The sequence below is a fragment of the Cryptomeria japonica genome, chromosome 10 (genome assembly GCF_030272615.1).
Source record: "Cryptomeria japonica chromosome 10, Sugi_1.0, whole genome shotgun sequence".
Taxonomy (NCBI): domain Eukaryota; kingdom Viridiplantae; phylum Streptophyta; class Pinopsida; order Cupressales; family Cupressaceae; genus Cryptomeria; species Cryptomeria japonica.
In genome coordinates, this window is record NC_081414.1 from 4,774,173 (window position 1) to 4,794,558 (window position 20,386).

General features: G+C 37.9%; 1 protein-coding gene across 1 annotated transcript in view; it reads right to left on the reverse strand.

The window, feature by feature from the left end:
- The window catches only part of LOC131069403 (protein OPI10 homolog), a 77,074-nt gene extending 57,066 nt beyond the window's left edge, over window positions 1–20,008 (reverse strand). Inside the window, exons 1-2 of the mRNA XM_058004803.2 lie at window positions 19,801–20,008; window positions 19,469–19,691 (exon numbers count right to left, since the gene is read on the reverse strand). Of these exons, the coding sequence (XP_057860786.1) occupies window positions 19,469–19,571 (103 nt within the window). The 5' untranslated portion in view covers window positions 19,572–19,691; window positions 19,801–20,008. The remainder of the gene's footprint in view (window positions 1–19,468; window positions 19,692–19,800) is intronic.
- Window positions 20,009–20,386: the final 378 nt, after the last annotated feature.

Here is a 20,386-nt window from a genome sequence, read left to right on the forward strand (position 1 = left end):
AAGTTTGGATTTTGAGTGTAAATGAGTTTAAATGTGTCTAAGTCGGTGATATTTTTGTGCCTAAGCATCAAGTGGTCCTTTAGGGGTTGTTTTTCCACTCCTAGGAGGATAATCGGGTCAAAATTGCACTTTGCCCAGATGGAATCCCTATTTTCCTGCTCAAATTCAGTTAAAATGGTGAATGTCCTGATGCATAATAATGAAAATTGACATGTCTAGATACTTAGTGGTGTGAAGATCATCCAAGTCCTGATGGAAAACATGAAATCAAGGTCTAAAAATAAGTTTTCTCAATGAAAGGACGTCTTTTCCCGAGTTTTTAAGGCATAAATGGACTTTTTCCCGATGGGTCATGATTTTCCCCACTCATTTTCCTGATAAGGGGCGTTTTTCCCCAAGTACCCTGATGTTTGTCTTGATGGACCACATTTTTCCACTGGGAGGCCCAAAATTGTCTAATTGTTGGAAATTTTCCTATTGAGGGTCAAATTTCCCCAAGAATGAATGATGAACTTAAAATGCAAACAAAATTCCTTGTCCTGATAAGGGTAGTTTTTCCCAAAAGCCAATTTGTGAATGAAATTAAGGAAATGAATGCAAATGATTATCCAAATGGGGATAGAATTTCCCCAAAATGAGATTTATGAATGAGAATGTGTGAATTGGGTATTCAGATGACCCATGTTTTTCCCCAAAGTGAATTTTTTCCAGACAAAGTGAATGAAATGATGAATTTTAAGTGTCCTGATGGGGGTCGATTTTCCCCAAATTGGATTTTTGGAGCTTAGCAAGTGATTTAATGCTTCCTGATGGGGATCGATTTTCCCCAATTAGCTGGAATTTAATCAATGTGAATGATTTTAAATGCAAAGTGTGCCAAATTTAATTATTATTGCCTTATTGAAAATTATTTAACGCACTAGAAACAATTATTTAATGACAAGTTAATTATCCCAAGGCAAATTGACAAGTTTTTATCCCACATTGCTTGTGTTGTGAAGTTTCAAGGTGGAAACTGGTTCAAAGAGGCCCAGCCAGCAATATAATAATATTATATCTTGCCGATGTGACTGATTGAAGACATTATTGGAGGCTGATTGGTGTTCCCAACTGGGCGTTTTTTGCCCAAGTGTCAATTTGACACCATTATTGTGAGTCAAGTTGCAGAGTTGTAGGAGTTATTTTGCCCAATCAGACCTAGGCACTACCATTGGAGGAGAGCTTCAGCAAGTTTGGTGGCTGATTGAGCCACATTTTCTGCGATTTTGGAGGGTGGCACCATTGTTGGGAAAGCCACAATTTTGTATGTGGCTGAGCTCTTCACTTTTTTGGGGGTGATTTTGTTGATATTGTTGGACGCCATTGGTAATAGAGGGCTGCAACCACACTCAGACCTGACTTTGACGCCATAGTTGGAGGTTATTTTGACACTATTGTTTGCTGGAACTTTCATTTCCAGACTTGATTTTTTCATCCCCAGGCTCCCAGCCATCATTCCACTTAGGCGATTTTGTTTTGGCATCAAATTTGGGGTATTTAGAGGGCATTTTTTGTGGCAACACCATTGCTGTTACAGTCTGAAGCATCACTTCCAGCAGTGTCTTCAAACTTATTTATTATTATCAACCACATAGTCTTGCCTAGACTTAGCGATTTTTGACCTTGGAGAGGTAAAATGATTCATATGCAAACATTTCACATGGCTGTGTCTACTCCAGATGGCTGATTCATGTTAGTTCTAGGTTGTCTTCAGACTTTTTGAAGGCAATTGTTGACCTTGGAAGGTGTATTCAGACATTGAAAATTGAAAATCAGAACCTTGCACACCTTTTTCCAAGTATAATCAGACTTGTGGTATACTTCCAAACCTCATTTGTGATATTTTTTCTGAGTATACAAGCTTGTCTTCAGACTGTGTTTACATGATCAGACCTTATAAAGTCTGAAAATTAAGGGTTTTTGTACCCTATTTTATCAAATTCTCATTCTATTTTCAGAATTTGTGATTATATTGTTAGAATCCCTGATTTTAGGTCTCTAAATTTGTCAAATCATTAAAATCAGAACTTATACAATTCTGGAAATAAATTATTTTAAGTATTTTTCCATGATATTGACTCGAGTTTCATACAGGTGCCATGTCTAAGGTCGGGTTCGTTGCGAGGAAGGAACAATTGAGGATAGTGCAAGAAAGTTTATATCCAGATTCATAGTTGTCATCCCAATGGAAGAGAATTACGGATGCAAACATGGAATTCCTGGACATAGAGCAGATGTGGCAAAGGATGTTTGGAGCGAAGAATCAACTTGCTTCCACACTATCCGCCAATATCATGAAGAGTGGCATATACCAAGTGGCTGGCTTCCCTCCATCCATACAATGCAATGAGCTAATTGTGGAGTGTGCAATTGTGGACTGTGCAAGGCACTATGACTTGATGACCCGAATGATTAGATCACCTAAAGGGGCTACGCTTGCATACCTTGCCGAATACGCAATCGTGGAAGTGTTTGGAATTCCCAGGAGTGCGGATATGCAAGAGAAAACCAAGGATGAATATGAAGCTAAGTTCCTGAAGAAGGCGGAAGCATGCATGACAATTGTGAATAAAGAGTGGATATTTGAACCTAGGCCTCACTATTCTAAGGTTCCCAATAGGCTCTTATGTACGGACTTCAAAGATGAATATAGTGACCTGATATTTTTGCTCAATCAAGTGATGGAGATGCCTCAAGGTGCCTTATTCGAGAGATGGATGTTCTATTTATCAAGGATTGTATAAGAGGAATTGTGGTCAATTGGGCCAAGATTATAAGTGATAACCTCGACTTCCAATTGATAAATGTGGAGAAAACCAGGTCATTTGGAATGACTTCCTACCTTGTATACTTACTTGCAAGATTTGTTACATACAAGGGATAGATATGCAAAGGTGAAGTTGGAAACGGACCAGGACAATACAGAGTTTACGAATGTTATCCGCAACTTTATATGCACAAGATTGAACATTATAGAAGGGTGAATGATGCTTTCACCATGTATATCACAAGGCTACTGCAGGGCGGGATCCACAAACAATTGTCTAAGGCAGCAACAGAGCTTATTAAACAATACAGATCGTGGTACATTCAGTTCCCCACCTTCACATAGCCACGGATTTAGGGATTCAGATCCAAACCATACAAACTTCCTAGGTATCCGACAGACAGAATGATCATACTTAGGGAGACAACTTCTGGAATTTGATTTCATCCAGAAGGAGAAGCACAAAACAGGAATAACTCTCCCTATTGCATTAGAAAAGGCTTTGGAGGTGTGCCACGCTGCAATTGCAGCAGGTTCGGTCATTGAGAAGCCTGAGTTCTCGCATTGGAACTTATAAGAGCAGGGATCAATTTGATCCGCATATGAATGTTGTAAAGATCGGAGGAGAAAAGTTCATACATAAGATTGTCATTGAGGATTACTAGGCTAATCTCACGGATGAGCACGCAGTAAGGAAGAGAATGTGGTCCCAAATGTCAATAGATTTCATAAGGAAATGTGAACCTTTTCCATTCCTGATCAGGTAGTTGATGATAGTGATCATACTCATCCACAGTATGAAAATGAAGTCAGCAAGCCCATCTTATTGCCTAGTTGGAAACAGCCTGAGGTGGTGGACTTGAATGAACTTATGAAAGGAAGTTTTGATTTCTCCAAGGAATGGGTGGACAAATATGTGAACAAATTGATAGAAATGGGTGTCGTATGAAAAAATGAGGCAAGTGGAGCCTTCCCTCGATGATGATGAAAGAACACCTACTCATATAAGGATACATGCAGATGAGGAGAGTCGTGCTCCCAAAAGAAGGAAGGGTATGCCTGGAGAATCTAAAATGAAGAGCAAAGAGACAGTTAGTCAGGAATCAAAGAAGAAGAAGCACAAGCCTAGCACTCCTTTATCCACCACCAATTCCTCATCAATAAAGAAATAGGAATGCCAGAGAAGAACAAAGAGTTTAAAGAATGTTCCCATACAAAGATCTTGGCAGAAAATATTCAAGAATTACAGGCTACAACGCAGTCAACGACACAAAATGAGGAGGAAGAGCAACCAGGATCTTCCACAATCCATTTGAATGTCAGTTTGGGCAACAATGTTTATGATTTGACTAAGGATGAGGAGGAAGATGATATCATCTCAACATTGAGAGGACTTGATCGAAAGATGTGCCTTGATGATGGGATGGGTATTCCCACCATTCCCGGTTGGTTATTGCAAAGCATGGAGAAGAGCAAAATGATAGGAACGTAGCCTATTGAGAATATTGATGATGTCTTAGCAAGGACAGCAAAGAGAAAGAGCAGAAGAAGGCTAAGATATTTTCCAATGTGGCAAAAGATGAAACAAGTGTGCGAATTGCACAAGTGGCTATCCCAATGGGTGATGTGACCAAAGATGTGGCCACTCCCATGGATTATCAGATCAATTCGATTGCCCTTGGACAAACTACAAAGAAGCAGAAGTTCCAGGAACTTGATGATACGGTTCAGACAATCAGGGCACGATTGGATAGGGAGATTGAGAAGAAGAATATGTATAAGGAAGAGAATATGAGACTTAAGGAATATATTGCAGGGATGAGTTCCCATAGGCATGAAGATCCCACTTTTGTCTCTCCTATTGCAATTGATCATGGATTTCACTTTGATCATGAGGCAGCAAGGAATACACATACAGAATTTGTTAAATGGATTGAAGATGTTACAAAACAGGCGGATGATTTCCTAACTCAATTTGTCCAAGCATTTGACAAATCGTCAATGCTCATGTTCAGGATGCAATATATGGAGGGAGTTTGGGATGATTTCCAGCCAGTATAGGAGAAGACAATTCCCCGCCTCACAATGTTGAAACGAATCCCAATGCCCACATTGATCCATAAGGGAGTTGTGTATGAGGGAGATATTTATGATTTTCAGGGATGGTATTGTTCATTGGCCATGCGGAAGTCTACCTTTGATCATGCCAGGAAAGATCATGCAGAGATGGAAGGATCGATCCATGAGATTCGATCCAAAATTCTTTCATCCATTGAAGAATTGTTAGGGGTAGATGTCAATACTTCCAATGGTCTACACTTAGAGGAATTAAGAGAAAAGATGAAGTTCATGTACTTCAGCCAGTTGGATTCTTTGAAGAAGAATCATATTGATGATTTAGTTTCATTGTTGATCCACATCCACAGTTTGCAAAACCCTGTGATAGATTGGGAGAATGTTTTTGATACTGTTCGAATGCATTGGATGTGATTGATGCACAGTAGGAGGCTTTATCCAACGTTACCATGGAGGAGCTAGATTCAGTCCTTGTCAGATTCTTAGAATATGCTGCTAGAGAGAGGGTTGCAGGCCGAAATCTTCTAAAAGATTCCCTATTTGATGACTAGGCGTCATTCCATTGGATCACCAGTTGGTGATTCCTTTTGATATGTAAACCCTAATTAGGGCAAATTTAGGGTTGTGTTGGCATGATCTTGGCCATTCATTTCTTTTGAGACTCTATATAAACCCCATTGCCTCTCATTTGTAAGGGAGAGATTTTTGAGAATTGTCGTCTATATGCTGCAGATTTGAATACAATAATTGAAGTTTGGTGATTTTGTTTAAGTGTTGTATGCATCTGTGGTTCTCATTGCCTCCAAGTTAGATTAGAGTTTTCTTTCAAGTATTGTTGATTGAATGAAAGAGTTATTGAATGCATTTGTGTGGAATCCATTTAATCCATACCACTAGCTTTCTTGCTGATTGTAGGATCGCCTTGTGTGGTCAACTAGAATTTTATTGAACTTAACTTCAATTATTACACGTGCATTGGTATGCATTGCCTTGATGGTATTGATATTGATGGTTATAATTTTAACATATGTATTTACCTTAGATGATTGCTCCAAGCATGTGTTGAATTGTTCATTGATGGTGAAACCTTGCCTAGTAGGATTCCATTGAATTGTTCATTGCCTCTTGCATTCTAGGTTAGAATAGAACTTCTAAACCCTATTCCTTTTGTCCTTTTTAAAAAACAATCTTTGTTAGATTAGAACAAGAGCTCAATTGTGAAATCCAAAGTTATTGGCATAACCTATTCCAAATCCATGATAAGATTTATAGATCCGAACAATTGTGTAAGTCCTCAAGTGAAAACAGCAATTCATGTCCACCACTGAACTTATCCACGAGTCAAGACCTGACATTTCATAACCTTGGAGTTGTCTCATTTGATCATGAAGCGTAGCATTTGAGAGACTTTGTTCAAGAGAGGATAAGGTACTTTGGTATTTTATTCTATGTTCGCATGTGCATAAAACACACATCAACACACTACACAACTAAAATAAATGATGAAAGGCAACCTTTCTTTTCTATGTTCTTGTAATTAAATGTGAATGAATGGAAACTAGAAGAAAAATAAGTACATCCAAGTAATGATTGAATAAACAAACTTTTCCTATTGTTTTTAAACCAAAATAACGAATGCTTTTCAAATAACAAATTGTTCGCTATTTGACGCTGATTTTAGTGTTTGAATGAAGGAATTATTACGATAATAGATAGTTTCTATTTATTGTTAATGGTTATCTACTATAATAATCTATAAATACTTAGTTAGCTGTTAGCTGGAATAGAATGTTTCTATTCTTCACGATCGTTTCCGAAGGAAACATCATCTTTCTTCTTGTATATAAAGATCTATTGATCTCTGTTAATATCAAGAAAATATTTACCAATTACTTCGTAATATGGTATCAAAGCCATAGGGTAAAAATTCAAAAAAATTCATTTAGTGGGATTTTTTTGAAATTTTTTAGTCTATCCTAAGGGCTTTCGTGTTTTTCTGCCTGCATCGTGGGTCTGCTTTTGAGGATTTATTCCTCAACCTGCGTCAGATTTTTTGCAAGGTTTTGGTGGTCTATCTCAGCGGATTTTGACTGCAACAATTGAGATTTTTGTTTCGCGATTTTGAGCTATGTGTGCACGCGACGACCATCTGTGCGTCTCTTTTTCGAGCCCGCGTATCTTTTTTTCGGCCCACGCGTGTCTTCTACCTGCCGCGGCAGCCCTGCACGTCTGTCTGGAGAGGGTTTTTGGCATTTTTGGGCACAATACAGATCCGCCATTTTTTTCTGCAACTTGCAACTTGGTCAAACACGCATTTTCTGACTTTCGGCTAGGATTTTGACCCTCCAGATTCAGTCGAAAAAAAAATTTGAGCACAGAATCGTGGTGGGTTTTTTGAGAGCTCAACTGAGCTATCGTCCATTTTTTCTAGGTGCCTCGATTTTTGAGCCAGCGAATACAAATTTCAACAGCATATTCTTTCTAGGTTTTTCAAGCTCTCCTCTGGGTGCCTCTTCATTCTGGGTCCTCCGACATTTTGCCTCGAAGTACATGCCTTCTCAGTTTTTCATAGAAATTTGTGCCATGGCATCTCTGACGAATATTCTACTCAAGGGAAATCAGAAGTTCAATGGTCAGAACTATAGCACGTGGAAGCAGCGGATGCTAACCATCTTCGAATATCGCGACAGCGATCCGGTGGTTCTAGGTACTAATCAGCGTCTGACTACAGCTGGTCCTGATCAGGTTGCATATGACCAGCATAATCGGGAGGCAGTGATGCTTCTCAAATTATCCATAGTTGATGATCAGCTCCCTCAGATTCCATCTGGCAAAACAGCTGTCGAGATATGGGCGCATCTCAAAACCCTATATGAGACTTCTGATAAAACCAGGGCCTTCTTTCTCAAGAACACTCTATTTTCTATTGTCATGGATGAGCAGAAATCGCTCCAGGATCACCTGAATAGGATTCAGGAAATCCATGATCAGTTGCTTGCCATTGGATGCAAGATGGAGGAAGAGGACATTGTGGTAATCACTCTTAAAGTTTACCCAAGTTCTATGCACATTTTATCGAAACTCTCAACATCACTTCTACTGGTGTTGATCTAAAGTTCACAGATCTCTGCACACATATGCTTCAGCAATCAGTGGACACAACAGTTCGATAGCAGTTCTAGCTCCACCTCCACAGAACAAGCCTTTGCTGCTAAATCTTTTCACAAGGATAAGGGCAAGTCTCATTCTCAGCAGAAACCCTCTGCTCCTGCATCAGAAGGCTCCAAGAAAAAGAACATTCAATGCAACTACTGTCACAAGTATGGTCACATGAAGGTTGAATGTCGGAAGCGCTTAGCTGCCCAAGCTAAGCAATCTAGTTCGGAGCCCAAAGCGAACAGTGCAGAGCACACTGAGCAGACAGAATCTGCCTTTTACACCTTCATGGCTAAAAGACCCACAGATCATGTCAAATCGTCTGCCTGGAATATTAATTCAGGTGCCTCTCGTCATTTCACCCACCATCGAGACTGGTTCACTGACTACCAGCCTTATTCAGATTCTGTTATATTTGGTGGCGAGGAAGAATACATGGTTGTCAGCAAAGGCAACATTTAGATTCAGTCTGCTGGGAGGAATCTCATTTTCCTCGATGTCTTCCATGTTCCAAGGATGGAACTCAATCTACTCTCAGTCAATCAGATGCTGCGACACTCTCCACAGTTGGATGTCACCTTCAGTTCACATCAGTGCACCATCACTGATCGGGAGACTCAGTCAGTTGTTGTCGTTGGTCTTGAGGATCATGGTCTTTTCAGACTTGCAGATTCTAGTGTTTCTCAAGACCTAGATATGGCTGCTCGGCAGTCTTCTCTCAGTACACTTTGGCATCAGCGATATGGGCATTTAAATGTGCGCTATCTTGCTCAGCTTACTCGGGACGCACTTGCCCTCGAATTGCCAGAGATTCAGAATCACCAGCTTGGAGTTTGTGATGCATGCCAGGCTGGGAAGCAACATCGCACAACCTTCAAAAGTGGCAATTCATGGCGGCCTTCTCAAGTACTTCAACTTGTTCATGTTAATATCTACAGCCCTATGGCTACTCCTTTTGTTCTTTGGTCCAGGTATTTTCTGTTGTTTGTTGATGATTTCAGTAGAAAAATGTGGGTCTATTTTCTTGCAAAGAAATCAGAAGCGTTTACAGTATTTCAGAAGTTTAAATCTCTAGTTGAAAAAGAGTCTAGGAAATCTATTATTGCTCTTAGATCAGATAATGGGGGGGAATTTCGTTCTAATGAATTCTCTAGCTTTTGTGATATTCATGGCATTAAGCACCAGTTAACCACACCCCAACAGAACAGTGTAGTTGAACGTCGGAACAAAACAATCAATGAGATGGCTAGATCCATGCTCAACCACAAACATGTTCCGAAGCAGTTAACACTGCAGTCTACCTTTTGAACCGGTCACCCACTGTGGCGGTCAAAGGCAAGACTCTGGAAGAAGCCTGGTCAGGTCGCAAGCCCAAAATCAGTCATCTGAAGGTTTTCAGCTCCCTTGCTTATGTTTGGATCCCTGATGCTTCACGCACCAAGTTGGATGCCAAGAGCCACAAACTTATGCTTACTGGATATAGTCATCTTCACAAAGCCTATCGCTTGATCGACATTGAGACATCTCGTCTCCGGTATAGTCGTGATGTAGTTTTTGATGAGTAGAGAGGACCCTTCATGCCTGTCTCTCATGTTTTTGATTCAGCAGACCAACCTATGAAGGCTCATGATTTGGGAGTTAGACTTCCCTTAGGTCCACTTGATGGGAGGGCTCCTGCAGCTCCAGTAGCTCTAGTTATCTTGGTGATTCCTGTTCATACACCTCCAACTTCTCCTGCAGGATCACCCAGATTTGTAGATGCTTCACCTGATTTTGATCTGGATTCTTCTGACAAGGAACCTGATCATATAGCATCTCCTGATGCTAATGTTGGTCCTTCTCCTCTCCAGCCTAAATGGTGGGCCAAGACACTTGCTGATCTTCGGGATGATGAACTCATCGATGGGAGAACTGCTCAGAACAAGAGCAAACCTGCAGGGACAGTTAATTTTGCTCTCATGGCCAACATTCACAATGTGTTTGAACCTCAGACATACTCCAAGGCCAAAGTTATTCCAAAGTGGGAACAGGTTATGCAATCTGAACACCAAAGCCTGTTGAAGAATCACACCTGGGAACTTTTTGATCTTCCACCAGGGGAGAAACCCATTGGCTGCAAATGGGTCTACAAAATCAAATACAAGTCTGATGGTACTTTGGATAAGTACAAAGCTCGTTTAGTTGCAAAGGGCTTTTCTCAACGTCAGGGCATTGATAATGAGAAGACCTTTGCTCCTCCAGCAAAGATGAGCACTATCAAATTAGTCCTAGCCATGGCAGCATAGTTTGGCTGGAAGATCCATCAGATGGACATCAAGAGTGCTTTCCTGAATGGTGACCTACAAGAAGAGGTCTACATGACGCAGCCTCCAGGTTTCAAGGTTGCAGGTTCTCAGACTGGTGAAAGCTCTCTATGGTTTGAAGCAGGCCCCTAGGGCATGGTACATGAAAATTAATAAGTACCTCAGTGATCAAAGCTTCAAGAGGAGTTCTTCAGACTCAAACTTGTACATCAAAACTACTGACAGTGATATCATCCTTCTGGTCATTCATGTGGATGATTTGATCATCACCGACAGTTCGGCATCTTTGATTCGGGGAATCAGACAGAGTTTATGCCAGTCTTTTGACATGACTGACCTTGGGCTCATGCATTATTGCCTAGGTGTTGAGGTTTGGCAGCAGCCTTCTGGTATATTAATTTCTCAGTCTAAATATGCTAGGGCTCTGTTAGACAAGTTTCGTATGCAAGATTGCAAGACTGCATCTACACCTATGGAGAAAGGTCTGAAGTTATCAGGCCCAGTTTGATTCCCCACCCGTTGATGATACTACATATAGGCAACTAGTAGGTAGTCTCATCTACCTCTCTGCTACTAGACCTGATATCAGCTTTGCAGTCAGCTACATTTCACGCTTTATGACAGCTCCCAAGGCTCATCATTGGATAGCCGCAAAGCGTGTGCTTCGTTATGTGAAGGGCACTACTAATTATGGAATTCTCTACTCTCGGAGTTCTAATCCTAGACTCCGTGCATTCACAAATTCAGATTGGGTCGGCTTTGTTGACGATAAAAAGTCAACTTTTGGATATGTGTTTAGTTTGGGATCCGGTGCCGTCACATGGACCAGTAAGAAGCAGCAGATTGTTTCTCTCTCCTCTACAAAGGCCGAATACAAAGGGGCAGTTAAGGCAGGTTGTGAAGCTATCTGGCTTTGTCGGATGCTTGGGGATATGCAGATGCCACTAGTAGGACCGACCACCTTGTTTGTTGATAACGATGGCGTTCTCAAGTTAGCACGGAATCCAGTCTTCCATGAACGAACCAAGCATGTAGATGTTCATTGTCATTACATACGGCAGCTGGTTGAAGACAGGATCATAGACTTGCAGTATGTTCCTACAGCGGATCAGACTGCGGACATTTTCACCAAGCCACTTGGTCCAGATAAGTTTGTCAAATTCAGAGGACAGCTTGGTGTAGTGGATAGATTAACCATTAAGGGAGGGCATTACGATAATAGATAGTTTCTATTTATTGTTAATGGTTATCTACTGTAATATTCTGTAAATACTTACTTAGCTGTGAGCTAGAATAGAATGTTTCTATTCTTCATGATCGTTTCGTAAGGAAATATCGTCTTTCTTCTTGTATAAAAAGATCTATTGATCTCTGTTAATATCAAGAAAATATTTACCAATTACTTTGTAATAGGAATTGTTCTTACTTTGAAAGTAAACTTGATTGATTTGCTAGTTTTCATTTTGTTTTTTGTTTGCTGGTTGGTTTTGCTTGCTCTAAGAGTTTTTGAAATGGGTGATAATATGCTTATTTGCTTTTAACAATGATTTTGCACAGATAAAATTTATCTACCTACAATAATTTAGATCTGCTTCTATCTAACAAAAATCTAAACAAAAATCATTTTAGATTTAGAACAAGCAAACTCATATGCTACACCATATCTAACAATTAATCTGCTCTATGATAACAAACTAATTTATACTAAGCGTAAATGGAAATTCCATACCCAGAACAAAAAGCAATCCAAGATGTAAAATTGATTGTAGGTGGCAAGTTGGTCGTTAGCGACCCAACTATTATGCCTGTCCGCTTCTCTCCACAGACTCTCCTCTGTTAGTGAAATAAAGACAAGAAAAGCAGGACCAGCTTGACACTAAAGAGGATGAAAGGGATGTTGCAACTATTAGCAATGTTGAGAAAAAGGCTTTCAAGCTATTTGAAGTTATCGAAGTTGACAAATTAAAGTGTACTAAAGGGCATAGTGGATGTATGTGTTTGCACAAATGTGGCAAAAGCCGCTGTATGAAACCAATAGAAAGCATAGAAGCTATGATATATTTCTTCCCAAGAGTTTGTATGAGCTCAAATCTGCTAAACATACCAAATTCCCAGAAGAAGAAAAAAAACCCAAGAAAAGGCTTAAATACATAAATAGCATGAGATGCATATTTGAAGGGGCTTAAGTGAGATAGACTAAACATAATACAACAAAATTTGGCTTGAACTAGACTGTGAGAGGCATAAAAGGTGATGAATTAAGCACATGCTAAGGTTCACAGTCACCAAAATAGATCTTGCATTTGCTCCCTTTGACAATAATTCATTTGCCAAGGCCTTTGTTTACTTGCCATGGCATACATGATAATTATTGGGGCAAACCAAACATTAAGGGTCAAACACGCAACTTGAAAGCAAAATGCAAGGTTTTTCAATGACAAAAAGGGGCAACCATCTAGCAAATGACTTAACAAGCAAAAGACAACAACAAAAGGGTCGTATAGGACTAACTAGATGCATTCCACCGAATCAAAATCAATCAAGACTTTAATTTATTTCCTGCCATGTAAGGTCACGTGTTGTGCCATCAAGTTATTTTTATTAAAAACAATTACAAACTGCATGAGTTACCAGGAACCATTTTTAGTGATTATAATCCAATGTAGACTAGCAATTTTCAGAGGGAATTATTTCAGCTCACCAGTACCGTCTTATCCTTCAGCAACCATTACCATCCTCAAACTGCTGGGGAAATTATTCCAGCTCACCATCTTTTCCTTCAGCAGCAGCCTTACCCAAATTTCAGGCCTTAATGATGTCTCCTTGGGCATTTTGTTATAATTCTTACATAATATGTATGCACATTGAAAGAATTTAAATTTTGTTGATTTGATTGTAAATTCTCATGTGAAATCTCAATTCAAGTCTAATGTCATGTATTAAGCTTTTAGAATATCTGTGATGAATGCTGTATCACTGTTATGATATGAATATTTGAAATTTTTCTATACTTTGAAAAACTTCCCTATTTTTTAATTGTTGTCCCATGCTGTCCCCTGAAAAATGGCCAAGGCCCAAAAAGAAACCCCATACTGGAAACACGTTCCGTGATCCCTTGCCATCCCCATCCCCTAAACTTGGGGGAGCATAGGAAATATTGTCTCAAGGTTTGCGTAAGATGAGAGATGCAATTTTTTTACAATGGCAACAATACCAGAAGTTATTTCCTGTTCTTGTAAACATATTACTGCACAAAATACAGGTCCTTGGTCTGACAAATGATTTGTCATGTTCCCCCAATTTTCTGACAAAAAGTATATATCTGTATATATGTACCCTTAAAAGAAAATAATATTCACTGACTCTTTATTTGTACAGATTATTGCAAAATCTCATTATTTATCAAATATTATAAACTTATTAACCAATCCTAATATTCCGATTAGCCTATGCTGGAATAACGTGGGTCTTCCCAAAGCTGGTATCTTCTCATGGGCAGCTTCCCAAAAGAGGATTCTTACATCAGATTGGTTTTCAAAATTAGGATTCATGGGACCATCGAGATGCCCTCTATGCGAATCTGAGGAAGAAAATGTGGATCACCTGCTTCTTAATTGTAGTTTCAGTCAGAGATGTTGGGATTGGCTTTGCTCAAGCCTTGGTTGGCCGACTCCGAGACCGAGGGACATTTCAGAATGGCTGATTAGTTGGCAACGTCCCCTCGCTAAGGATATATATCACTTAGTATGGCAAATAGCACCGACAATCCTCATATGGGAAATATGGAAGGAGAGAAACAGGCGGATCTTTAAAGAATCAAAATTGAGGGTAGAATCCCTTCTAAATAAGATCGAGGCAACAATTGTGGAAAAAATCAATAATAGGCTAAGACATACACAGGAAAAGTCTATTAATTTAACCAGATGGGATGAGGTTCTTAGATCTAAATGGATGGGTTTGATAATTCCCCCGTTTATGGGGAGTGGAGGTAAACAGGATGAGATAGATAGGAAGCTAACAAAGTGGGCTCCCCCCCGAAAGGGCTGGGCTAAGCTTAATTTCAATGGTGCCTCTCGTGGAAATCCTGGTATAGCAGGTATAGGGTGTGCTATTCACCAGGATAACGGTGTACTAATAGCTAGCATTAATAAGCCTATTGGTTTGGCCTCGAATAACAAGGCTGAGTTTTCAGCGTTACGGGAGGGATTGATTTTAGCTAAATCACTCAAGATTAAATATCTAGAAATTGAGGGGGATTCGTCGTTAACTATAAATGCAGTCAGGACTAGGGAAGTGTCAAACTGGAAATTGAAAGCGGAACTAAAAAGTATTCTGGACTTGATCAAATACTTTGAGGAAACTTCGGTTAAACATATTTATAGGGAAGGCAATTCCATTGCAGACAAGTTAGCCAATTTAGGGGCAGATGGTAATACATATGTCTTTAGGAAGGATAGCCCCATGGATAATTTTAGGTGATGTCCGTGTCACCCCTTCATATCACTCCTCTCCTAGTCCTCTCCTAGTTCCTCATTTATAAAACTCTAGGAAGGGTGGCCACAGTCTCCTTATTTCAGCATTTTGGTATACTAAGATTCAGATATATATATATACATATATATATATACATATACATATATATATATATATATATATATATATATCTATATATATATATATTTATAGACAATCCCATACTCATCGGATGGATTCATGTTATATGATGTATTCATATATTTATAAATATATACATATATATATATTCATATATATAGATATGTGTATATATATACAATCGTATATATATACATATATATATATCCTCAAATATATATGTATATGTGTGTGTATGTGTGGGTGTAATTAGAAAATTTCACAATCACACACACGCATATTTACATATATATATACAGAATCTATATATATATGAGTATGTATATATATAAATATATATATATATGTATATATATATATTTATATATATCTTTAGCTGAACCTTCATATATGCTTGCATTCTCCTATCCGATCCCTTGACTACCAATTCGGTGGGTGGGTGCCAGGGGTGTTTCAGTCGTGTTAAGAGGAGATTGGCAATAGACTGGTTTCTCTGTTCTGGCACTTGCAGGTTATCCCTCCAATGCATGTTATCTGTGTTAAGACTGTCCTGGGCAGCGAAGGTATAGACTTCAATACGAATTAAATCTTTTCTTCTAATGGTAATTTGGGGCTGCCAGGCTTTGTGTCCTTGAGCTATGGTTACTGGTTTTTTTAATTCTTGGTACTCAAGATTCTACATATCGGTTAGAGTTGGTAACAATTCTAACTTAGGATATAAGCCTTGTTTTAAAATTGGGACAGATAATGTTGGCTTTTGTCTCGTTGTTTACATGACAGTAGAGGGTTTTACAGAATTGCTTTGCATTCGACTTAACTTGATTTTGTGTCTCCCTGTATCTTTCGTGTGGGGTTCATTCGGATTCTTTCAAATGATTGAGGAATGGGTGGCAGATTTTTTGTTGAGGTTTTGTGGAGGGTAGTAGAGGTAATCCCAGATTTAGTCATGGATTCAGATTATTAGTTGGTTCTATTTACGATAAATCTCTGGTCAGTTTCTCTGCTCTTTTGTGGTTTCACTCCTTTCCCCAGGCATATTTTTTTCTATGTGCATCTGTATATTCTCATGATCATGGCAGACTCATTTTGCATATTGGCATTTAAATACACAGACATATGCATATGAAAATATTTATGTTTATATTTATGTTCTGGAGAACTGATTTCTGCAGAGTTAAATGTATTTAAGAATCTGATAGAATTAGATTCTTTCCATTTGTAGGCAGAATTGTAGCCTGGATAATCTCTTAAATTGAAACCCAAAAGGTTAGGATGGTTTCAAGCTAAGGGATATCCAGGCTATAATCCTCTTACATTAATTGAAAGATGTAATTATTCATTGACTGGTTGATACAAATTATTAAGTTTACTATGCTTCTAACAGTCTGGCAAAGTATGTCGCAATAAGGTTTTGCAGATCCGGGAAACAGGACAAAAGTTAAAGCTCGAAGCATTTGTGGATTAGCCATATCTGAGAAGATGGATCCATCCGGAAAGTGCTGAAAGATATTATGTATGGAAAGAATCTAAAATGTCTTATTATGTCAGCCTACATCCTCAGATGAGGATTTGTAAAAATGTACGGTTGTTTATATTATCTGATCCCAGAAGGGATCTGGGCTAGACCGGAGGTTTTCTTATCTCCATTCTTTCCTACCGGTGCCCACACTGAATGGAGATGTAATATTTTTTATAAAAAATAATAAAATTTTGGCTTCGGCCTTTTATCGATCAAAAAAAAAATATTATAAAGAGTTCATTTACCATCTTCTGGTTTATCGAAAGGAAGTGTTTATTTGTTAATTAATCAAATGGGAAAATAGTTGTTTGGCATGAGTATCTTGAGGGCGGTGACTTTTCAAGGAGTCACGGCCACTCCAAACGCCTCCCAACAGATGTGACCCTCTGTACAATAATATAGATTTTTTGTACCAATGTACAAAAAATAAGTTAAGCTATTATATCATCCTTTATATATGTCTATATATTTTGTCTTCATAAGTTAAGCACACTCTGTACGATAATATAGATTTTTTGTACCAATGTACAGTCTGCAATAATCGTATTAACTTCTGAGATAAACGTTTAAATCTGTAAATCATTACTACATACAATTAATCCGCTATTGTCCTACTGATATCCATACTGTAATCAGTAAACTCTGTGACTGCTAAGAAAAGACAATAAACTGAAATATTAGCAATTAACTGAACGATAATATGATGTGTAATAATAATAGGATATTAACATAAACTAGATACTGGCAAACTGACTGGTACATAACCAGAGTACTAAGACATAACATGATTTTGTTTTATAAACAACCTAAATAACTATATTTATTATTAATCCATGAGAGGTAGGGGAACTGTTATGAGACACCCTACATGGTCACATTAAGTAGGTGAATTGTTACATAAGACACCCTACGTGATCATAACAAGTAGGGGAACTGTTACATAAGACACCCTACATGATCATACATGATCATAAAGAGTGGGGGAACTGTTATATAAGACACCCTACATGATCATAAAGAGTAGGGGAACTGTTATATAAGACACCCTACAGGATCTTAAAAAGTAGGGGAATTGTTGTATAAGACACCCTACACGATCGTGCTTGAATGATTAAACAAGACTCCCTACACGATAGTGCTTGAATAATTAAACAAGACGCCCTCTCAACCCTGTATGATAGCATACAGTATTGAAGTTGTCTCAATCATAAATTATCATTGACTCTGTTATATAAGTCTCTTTAATGATCTACTTAGTCATTTCTGCATATAGTTTTTACATGGCTATTTCTTTATGTAATTTGTATGTATCTTTCTGACCTTGTTTTTGCAGGTTATCAACAGCAGAGGCTAAGGTATTTCCCTAAACTCTTAACCTAAGAACTAAAAAGACCCTAATTAAAGCATTTGATAAATAGGGGACATTACATGATTTCACACCATGTACCAATGAGAACAAAAAGACAATTGTTTAGAAGCAAAGAAAGAATGATGTGAAGACATTGGAAGCAAATTGGAAAATATAATATAAAGGTGAACAATCACTAGAAAGTTACAAATAAGTCCCAGCGAGAATGTAAATACAAGATTAAGATTCCAGTGATATGTTGATATAACGAAGCTAATGGAAGTTGGACCAGAATATAAATATATTAGTCTTTACACCAGAAGTGAAAATAAAGAGGAATTATAGAAACTGAACTGTGACTAGGCATTAAATAGAAATGTCACTAAGCACGATTGCAAGCTATGCTGCAAATATCAGACAAGGAGGTGAGCATACAAAGAGAACACAATCATTCAACGGCAAAAGAGGCACAAAATCATAGAAAGGTTTAAAAAGAGGTATTTCCGAGTCTCATAAATGAAATTTTCATCATCACAGGATTAAATAAACGTTACATTTGGTCGTAAATATACAAGATATGAAAATGCAATGGGATATTTCATGATCCAGAAATTCCACTTGGATATGAAAAGTCTCTTAATCAAATGAAAAAAAAAGGTTATAATGTCATAAGCTTGGGGCATAAACATTAGCAGCTAGCAAATCATGTTACTTTCATCGTTACTTAGGTTGCCTGTGTCTGCCTTATAAATACTCTAGCCTTGTGGTTTTTAACAATTTGATGCATTTATAAATTTAAAAAAACAAAATTGAATTCTATATTGTGATATATATATATATCTTCATAGAATTGCATGAATTCTATATTGTGATATATATATATATCTTCATAGAATTGCATGTCTCTGTACAGGAACATATTTTAGCTCTAAACCTCTTTCCTCTCTTTAATATTTTAATTTCTCTAATTGTATTCGTACATCCATAACTTTTTTAAGTTCCCACAAGTGGCGTCAAACATAAGTATAGGATAAATCCCATGACGAGCACAACGAAAGGCCTCTCTTCTTATCCTCCTGCACAGTAAGGCAATATTCTTCATAATACGTTCCCAGTGGACATTCAATGAGAGCTGAACATTTAAAAGCGTTATTTGGCTATAGATATTGAAACTAAAACAGCTTGTTTTTAAAGTGATGTAGAATCTTTGCCCCTTGGAGCAAAGGTGTAGATGGACCTATATAGCATGGAATTTTCCCCAATTATCAGATTCTATGGTAAGATGCGATGCATTTATTCTGCAATTTAGCCAAACAAACTACGTTATAAATTCTAACGTCTTTTGGGAACCCTATATCTTCCCGAGATAAAAGTAATCTCAGGGAACTAGTAATCAAATACTCGCTTTAAAACTTGAACCCGAGAGAGACTTCCAGCATATGATCACCATGTACAGAGGCAACTGGAGTAGTGTTTACATTTAATTGTATAAAGCAATGATCTCTAATCTTTCAAATAATTGGTACCGCAACAAATTTGAGCAAAAAAATCAATGACTCGGAAACCAACTCAAGGGCGTTTGCATAGTAATCTCTGTGAATTGGGTATGCTGAAATTTAAAATTTAAATGGTAAAGTGGAACTTACCCACAAAATAATTCATGTCGAGAACCCAATGGAGTGTATCTATTTGAGAGAAACTAGACATGTCCATGGGGAAGCTCCGATTTGGGAAAAGCACTCCAAACATCTTTACCTTATTGGATGACTTAATATCGATTCAACCCTACCCCAATTTTTAGTCTATTAAACCTCCTTGCATTTGCATTCTGGCGAACAAACTGCGTTGATGTACACCCTCCCTTTTAATCTACAGATATCCAGTGACAATAGTAAGTCAGATATATCAAGATTCTGAAAAAAAAAAATTCAAAAGATCACTCTTTATGAATTATAAAAAAAACAATCGACACCCAGACCTGTCATTATACGCCAATAGCTACATAAAAATAGCGCCCATGTTAACGTATTCTTTAAACCCTACGCTTGAAATAAGTACGGTGCAGCAAAAAGATGAAAAAAAAAAATGCAAGTGTTTGAACTGAAATGAGGCCAGCAGACTAACTGGAAGGACCTAGAAGACGCGAGAACCATAGGTGTCATATTTTGTGCTTTAAAATACCCAGGATTCTGAGTAACCCCTGTTTGCAATGAATTTTATTTGTGTAATTTTAATTACCTAGTGAACCTTTAATAAAATATAAATGAATAGATAAAAGAATTTCCTTAGGGTTAAAATCTAACTAGTGAACCTTTAATTATTGAGATTTGAGGTCATTTTTAGGTTGTGATGTTATCTTGTGGTGCTTTGATTCGCGAACATGTTTGGTTCTATTTTGGTTGAATGTGAAAGTTCATGATTTTATCAATAATTTTTAGTGATATGTAGGAATTATTGATAATTTTTTGGTGTTTAGTTTATTGTAATAAATAGAGAAACTAGATGCAAGATTATTGACAATAGAAAGATAAGTTGGTGTGAGGTTTTAGATTAACAAGTCAATC